Source organism: Propithecus coquereli, unplaced genomic scaffold, assembly GCF_000956105.1.
Source record: "Propithecus coquereli isolate 6110/MARCELLA unplaced genomic scaffold, Pcoq_1.0 Scaffold125, whole genome shotgun sequence".
Classification (NCBI taxonomy): Eukaryota; Metazoa; Chordata; class Mammalia; order Primates; family Indriidae; genus Propithecus; species Propithecus coquereli.
The window spans coordinates 5,424,850-5,433,449 of NW_012136636.1; the positions used below are offsets into that span (position 1 = coordinate 5,424,850).

An 8,600-nucleotide genomic window follows, 5' to 3' on the forward strand; every position below is an offset into this window, starting at 1 on the left:
GGGGGGGGACCAAGGGCAACATACGTAACCTAAACATCTGTACCCCCATAATATGCTGAAATAAAAGAAAAAAAAAACAAATCTGTATTTTAGAAAGATAATTATAGTAAATGATCCAGGATCTTCTAATAATGCTATCTACAAGTAGAAAGGATCCAATAAGTGAAGAATTTTTTTTAGCCTTCTTAATATCTGCGCCTACTTTTTTTCTTTCCCCACTCCCCTGTCCATTGGCCCAATTCCCCATAAGTCTTATGTATGCTCCATCCCTTGTAGGTTAGTTGGGGAATGTGAATACATCTCTTCCAAGTTCAGCTTCACCACTCAACTTCCAAAATTGGCACTGGAGGTTTTTATCCATAGACATTTAGAATAAACCATATCATAGTTTGTTTTATTTTTATATTTCCTTTTTTCTTTCTTTCAGTGTGCTCGGTATGACAATGCCTTCATTGCGGAGATCCTGATTGACAGAGGCGTCAATGTCAACCACCAGGATGAAGACTTTTGGACACCAATGCACATTGCCTGTGCATGTGATAATCCTGATATTGTCCTGCTTCTTGTTTTAGTAAGTATTTCAATTCAATTTATCTACCACTTGAAGAGTTGGTGTTGTGTAAAAGGCTATATATTTAATATATTTTACAATAAGTAACAATTTGATTGAGAAAAATGTGCATTAATCCTTATTTATTTACCTACACCACAAGATAATAAGAGACTAAGAGTGTGTGTCACATAGTTCATAAAACAAATTGTTCAAATACTGTGTTAATCTATACTCCTCTTACCTTTCCTTGGAACTTTATATGCCTTGAAACAAGTCAGTCATAACTAAAATGGTTCGTTAATTTTATTTTTCAATTCATTCTCATTTCTAAATTTTTAGCCAAACAGGCATAAAGCTATAAGGAGATATGGCTTATATTGAATGTTCTTTTCTTGGTTACATCTAGTAAAGAAGTGTCTCCAACATTTGTTTATACGAAAATGAAAACTTTAAATATAACTTGGAGTTTCTTGTTGTTGTTTTCAGTTACATCTTAAACACTGACATTCATTCTCACATAGACTTTATTTTGAAAGTGAGATTTTTTTCCTAATTTGTTTATCTCTAAATTTTTAGAAAACTTACTGGAATATAAGAGTAACAATGATTTGCTTTTTTCCTCTTTATTTTTAAAAAATCATCTAATTCCTTAATGGGTCACTATTATGTGCCTGAATTTTCACATGCATTATTTCATTTAAGTTTTCAAGATTTTACACACAAGCCACGTGGTGCTCAAATATATTAAGTAACTTGCCATACCCAAAACACAAACTATAGATTTGAATTCAAATTAATTGTCCAAAGTCCATCCTTTCTTCACAGAGCCATTTTACCTATATCGCTTCCTGTGCCTGCCATAGCAAGTCACCATGTATGTGGTGGCTGATGAGAAGTATATTGTCACAGTTCTGGAGGTTAGTGTCTGAAATCAAGGTGTCAGCAAAGCCATTCTCTCCCTCTAGGCTCTGAGATGAATTCTTCCTTGTTCTCTGGAGTTACAGTAGCTCCTGCCGTCCTTGGTGTTCCTTGGCTTTTAGAGGCATCATTCTAATCTCTGCCTCCATCATCACCTGACTTTCTTCTGTGTCTCTGTCCAAATGTCCCCCTTCTCTCTTTTACTGACACCAGCCATTGGATTTAGGGCCCACCCTAATGCAGTATGACCCCATCTTAGCTTATTACATCTTCAGAGACATTACTTCCAAAAAAGGTCACATTCACAGTTATTAGGAAGCATATCTTTTTCGTTGGAAACAATTAAATCCACTACCCTGTGCCTCTTCCTTCTTTCCTAAAATCATGAGCAGAAGTATTTTAAGATTAAAGACTATGAGTTGAGACATTCTTAATTTTATATAAGATATAATTTTGTCTAGCTTTCTCTGATTTGTCCTTTAAGAATATGTATTTTATATTTATATATATTTTTCTTTTTACAGTATAAATATATGTCACTGAAAATGTGTTTCTTTCAAATACTGGAAAATGGAGGGTAGATTTGACTAATAACAAAAGACAACGGAAATAAAGATTACTTAGCTCAAAACAGAAACTTTGGGAGGGCTGACACTTTACATGAGAAGACACAAGAATCTACTTAACTCGTTTGTAAGAACAAAGTCTTCATTTTGTAGAAACAGAGCCTAAGAGATACTAAATTCACAAGTCAGTATAAAAGCTATGAGATTTCCTCAATATTGAAGGGAAATATAAAACATATTAAGGAATTGAACTGAATCACCTTTTGAGCAAGGCTGTTAAATGATCAGCTTTGGAACTCTCCAGAATGCTTAGATCTCATAGAGCACTAGGCTGAGTTATGTAAGAAGGGGCTGAGTCCATGTTACTTGTTTGATACATTTTTTTGATAGTTTAACCACTGGATGACTTCTGTGAAATATCTGCTTTGATTATGTGAGAATAGGGTAGAAAAGTTTGATTCATGACTTTTGAGGTTTTTCTATGTTCTGATTTATTTTTCCTAAATATTGTTTGGGAAAATCAGTAACTTTTTCAAAGCCCACTCTATTTTTGTTCTCTGACTAATTATTATTGGTTACATAAGCCTTTGCCAAAAGAGGTGTTTTCCCCCTACATGCAAAATGGCCATACTTATTCTCAAGAATCAATATTCATATGGCTGTGCTTGAATTGTAAAATCCTTCTTCCATTTCCTCGAGCAAATTGCTGCACAAAGACTTCACTTTCTTGAGCTCCACTGCCAGCCAAGATTCCCTTCCTCCCTTCTGAAATGCCTCAGTTTCACATTTCAGATGGCGCAGAGCGAGAGGATCTACCTTCATTATACAGTCTTCACCGAGCCTAAGTCTAGATTCGTGTGATACCTGCAGTTAAATATTACGGAACAGCCCTGAAACAATGCACCGAATCATGACAAAAGAAAATAAACAAAATTGAATCTCAAGAAAAACAGCGTATTGATTTCAAGGTGCAGTTGCTATAACTACACTCAAATGACTCCCCTTCAGCATATAAGAAACTGTTATCACAAATAGCATTAAAATCAGAAATATCGTTGATGGACTAGAGGTAGCAAGCCAGGTAGCCTACCCTGAACACAAGAATGAGAAACATTTATAACCAGAGCTAGGATTAGGGCAGGGCCCCAGGACCAGTACCTGGGGCATCAATACACAAGGTATACTATAACTATAAGAATAAATTAGGTATGTGGTGTCAAGTTACATAGGTCTCCCCTGTGACTCTTTGCATAGCTGAGGAAATACACATTAGCCTTCTTCATGATGAGGCTAAACAGCATCTTCCAAAGGAAATCAATAAGCAATGGCACCAATCCCAGTCCCTAAAATAAATGTTTAGAAAAAGAATAACAATTTGAAGATGTACCAAACTGTTACCCTACCCAGGGCCACCCCCATGTCATTGTCAGACTCAATGGTACCTTCATTATGATGTGGAACATTCTGTACTTTCATTTTATCCTTCTATTCTTTGACCTTCCTGCACCTGCTTCTAAGATTATTAGCACATTATCCATGTTTCTTGATGTTCTACCCCATCATGAGCAGGAGGTTTGTTTAAATAATCATTTATTTTTCTCTTTGTTCTTAAGAGATGCTGTTTCTGTAACTTCCATTTTTCCCACGGCAACGACTCCGTCATATTAATAGCCAGTTGCCTTTATAATAAATATCTCATCTGCCTGGAATGATTTGGTTTATATTCAGTAATTATTTATATAACTTACAGCAGCAATGTTTATTAGGAGCTTCAAGTTAGGCATTTAATAAATAATTAGCTTCCAGCTCATCCCAGAAGTAGTTAACTAGTGCATAGGTGGCTGCTAGAACAGTGCCTAGTTCCTGACAGATGCTCTATGTACATGTGCTGAATACATGAATCAGCAAAGGAATGAAGGAATAGAAGGCCAGTTTTTGGAAGTCAACCTGAAATTGATATTGCCACTATTAACTCATATCTAACTCATTCATCCTTTTACATATTCTAGAATTCTTTATCTCATTCATTTTACACTTTTGTTGAAGCACTTAACTTTAGCACATAATTTGTCTCGATGTCTGATAATGTTGCTTTTCTTTACCAGACAGAAATGAAAAATAGAAACTGGTTGTATTTCATGTCTGATCATAGAGTTAAATCTATAATATTCAAATTATTTGCAATATTTTCATGGCTCTGCAATGCCCTCTTTCTCACACTAGAATAATCCAACCTAATATACAAAGTAGTATATCCACTAGTTACTCTCATGCAATGACTTTAATTTACTAATCACATCTAAAACATTAATTGAAAATTGTCTATGTATTAACACAGGTCCTGCCCTAAAGGAAATTAGTTTATTCATTCATTCAGTCAGCAAATATTTATTGATTGACTACTGTGTTTTCTAAATGCTACACAGTGAACAAGAAGACACTTTATAATCTAGAGTAATCGTGAAAACAATGCAAGTAATAAAAATGAACCACTGAGAAATGTGATTAATGGATTAAGCAAGTCTGAGTAGCCTTATTCATACCATGTGATAGCCAGACTAAGAATCCATCCACCAAAGTAATTGACTTTGAAATAAATATTGATAAAATATGTTGTCATAAAAATTCTAATTACTGTAAAATATGTTCTTGCCAATAAGCTCAAAAGAGAGATGTATTTTACTTGACACATTAAATTCCATTGTACCTCGTTTAGGGCTGTGTGTCCAATCTTTTTTCCATTTTGCAAAGCTTAATGATGGTCAGAGAGACTGTGCAGCATTGATTCATTTAATAAATATGAGTTTACCTTCTGTGCATGCCAAAGGGAGGCAAAAATCCCTGCTTCTTGGAGCTTACGTTCTGTTAGAAAGAGGCAGGTAAAAGCACATAAATGGCTAAAATATATAGTGTATCAACTAGTGAGAAGCCTTAAAGGGTGACAGAAGAAAGGAATAGAGAGTACTAGGATGGCTGCACGGAAAAGGTGACATGTGAGCTGTGACCCATGTGGGTGTGCGGGTGCAAGCATGATGGGCACAGGGGACGGCGCCTACGGGCTCCTTGGCAGGGTTCCTGTGCTGGAGGGACAGCAAGGAGACCAGCACGGCTGTCGTGAAGTGACAAGCGCCGGGCAGTAGACGAAGTCAGAGAGGCTGTGGGGCTGGGTCAGGCCCTCGGAAAGATTTTCAATCTACTTTAATGCCCGTTGATTAGGGAAGCCTTTGGTGGGTTTTGAGCAGGGAAGTGACATGATGTGACTTAAGTTTAAGAGGATCACTCTTGCTGCTCTGTTAGAAATAGACAAGGGGAGAAGTACAGGGAACTTTCAGGTATGGTCACCGTCCACACTCGAGGTGGTCGAGGTGGCAGAAGTGGTTGACACTTGGGTATACAGTATTTTGAAGGTGGAGTCATCAGTATTTGATATGATTGGATTTGGGGATGAGGGAAAGAACAGAAGTCACGAATGATTTCCACATCTTTGGCCTGAAAACTGGGAAGTTGGGATTGTAATTTTTGTTTGCTGAGATGGAGAAGGTTAGAACAGTACAAGTGACAGGGGATTGGGTTTAAAAATGAATGAAAGCTATATTTAAGCCACATCTTTCACATTCTTGAGGAAGTCATCTATAAAAATGATCTTATGGATTTATAAGGTATTCATTGTGCATTGTTGTTAAGTAGAGACAGGAGCATCATATACTTAAGAGCATTAGGATGTTGCCACTTTAACTGAATCACAAATGCCTTGTGGTGTGGATCAGGCTTAGCTACCGTGAATGTTGTCAGTGCTTTTGTCTAATGATCTACAAAACTCTGACAGATGCTAATAATTAACTTTCATACAGCCCTCCCTATTTGTCAGACATTTTACTACATGCTTTACAATTATTAACTCACTTGATCCTCATAAATTATAATACAAAGGTGCTAGCGTTTTCTGGTTTGCTTAGGTATTGTGAGCGGTGCAAGGCCAGCGATAAGCAGGTCCACGTGCATTTGTGTCTGTCCACGATGTCAGACTTTTATTGATGTTTTCTCAATCATAAAGGCCACAAGCTATTAATATGTGGTGTTCCCAAGGAGGTAATTCTTCTTAGTTCTGCCCGTTCATGTGGTAGTCAGAGACGTAGACACAGGCTTCTGCCTCCACAACTCAGTCAATATTGCAAACCGCACATAGTCACACACTTAATATGTACATGTTATAGATTAAAATTTCTACATCAAACAAAGTAACATTTAACATCAAGAGAAAAAGGGGCTAGAAAAGGGGGTTAATGAACCAGTCCAAGGACAGCAGTGTGGACAAGGAGAATGTCCTGGGCTGATCTGGTCATCAGTGGAGCTGCCAGCATCTTGCAGGGAAGATTTGTTGATTTGGGCGGAGCCTTTGGCAGCAGATGCCAGTTGCTCATCACAAGTGACTGCAGAACAGTCGACCGTGAGAAAAGTCCTGTTCTTTTCATGGCCCTTGAGTCTCTGGTAGGGACTGATAGGAAAAGGTTATGCCCTTATCTGTTTAGGGGAAGTCTGTAAATGCCTGGTTCCTGTTGCGCAATGCCTTTTAAAATGAGTATTTTTCTAAAATGGAGTCACTTATGTCAAGGGTGCTCTATACAGTAGATGAAGCTACTGGTCCACAGACGGGCTGATCTACATGCTGAAGACCAGACAGCAGTGGTAGAGACAAGATTGGATCCCACAAAGACTTGCTTCAAAACCTGAACTGACCACTCTGATCTGGTGCTGTGTTGCTTATGATATAATTCATACAGACCAAAGAGTCCCCAGAGTGGGCTGATAAGATCATTATTTCCACACAGCTTTCTAACTTGGGTATTAGAATTGGTGAGGGATAGTGAGAAATGTTATCCATGGAGCCAATTTTCATTATTCAAGGTAGTTTGACTTACAGAGTCACTATGAACACAGAATTAGCACATACTGAGCCATTGTTCCTAGGGGAAATACTGGGTTAGGTTCCTTCAAGTCTCTGGTGACATTTTCATAAACACATCAGCACATAACCTCATTTCATGTGTGTTTCTGCTTAAAGACACTTTATTTAATATGTAATGTTGATTCATTGACATTGAACTCACAACCAGCAGCACTACAATTCACCGCTGAATGAAGCTTGTCTATTGATAAAACACAGATTCTTTGTTCAAGCACAACATAGCCTTCTTGCACTTAGGAACGCTAGATAGCACCAGAGCTCTATACATGGAAACCATTTTGAAAATCTCAAAAATGTGAAAAATGTCACACCAAATAGACCACAAAATGGACACTTATTTATAGTGTGAAAACTGAAACAACAGGCATCTTTTAACCTCAAAAAAGGTGTGTTGTTTGACCTCAGCTGTGAATGTGCATGTTGTCTGACTAAGTTTTCATCATTCCTATGCATGTCCACAAAAGTGGCCTGAGTTTTGATTTTTGGGTTACAAATAAATTTTAACAAGTAGGTGAATTTGAAAATACAGAATACATGAATAATGAGAATCAACTGTGTTTATTACTAAGCAAAACTATTGACACTTTTCAGAACCTTAAATATGAAATAGAAAACATCTAAGCCCAGTATATTTTAGCAACAGGAGTGGGCACAAATGATGGATTCTTACAATATGTTTTCAAAATTTGGACAAAAAAGTCTCATTATTATGACAGTTTCTATCATATACTTGAACGGGGTTTTGCAGTTTCTTAGCTATTTTACCAATATTATCTCACTGGTATGAACAGTAATTCTATTCTATTGTTCCATAATTCCATTCATATGTTCATTACATAAGCCTTATTGTTATATAAAAGAATCTAATTTCAGTGAAATTTCAAATCCAAACATTTTGGCTTCCAATAAAACAAGATTTTAACATATTGTAATTTTTACATTTAATATATATAATTGTGTTTATATAATTATATAAAGTTTTCCACTGACAATTTCTCTTCACTTACATTTTATTGATTATTTGAGTACCTGGCCCATATAATTTTTATTTTACATTGTGCATAATTCAATTTGTAAAATATTTTATAACTTCCATCATGTTTAAACACCAATGCTCTATAACTAAAATTTTTTCTAGTTTTTATAAAAAATTAATTACAAGTTATTTTTCTCTTTCCCAGATTTTGAGAAGCCTTTCTTGTTATTTAAGAGTAAATTCACAAGGGTGAAAGAGATTAGCTCAAAACCATGTCATGTTTTATTCTCTTAAAAATCTTGACTTCATGTTTATTTCAACATGTGTATCTTCACTCCTATATGTATACATATAAATATTTCTAACATGTTGGATCAATGTAGCTATGTCCTGAATAAATGTTTAAAAAGTATCCTCAGAATCTGCTTAGTCACTTGCCTGCTGAGAGAGGAACAATGGAATTTTCTTTGCTATTTTGGATCACGTGATTTTATAGGGAATGGTCTCTGAATAGCATTGCTGAATTTGCACTTCTTTTCTTACATGATTTTGGATTAAAGTTTTTCCATTTATCTGCAGCACGCTATTGTCAGTGCTTTTGTCTAATGATCTACAAAACTC

The 8,600-nt window shown here is 36.2% G+C and overlaps 1 protein-coding gene across 1 annotated transcript in view; it reads left to right on the forward strand.

Annotated features, from left to right (window-relative positions):
• The window catches only part of MYO16 (myosin XVI), a 542,291-nt gene that overhangs the window by 60,387 nt on the left and 473,304 nt on the right, over window positions 1–8,600 (forward strand). The window contains exon 3 of the mRNA XM_012637927.1: window positions 428–571. Coding sequence (XP_012493381.1) covers window positions 428–571 — 144 coding nt within the window. The remainder of the gene's footprint in view (window positions 1–427; window positions 572–8,600) is intronic.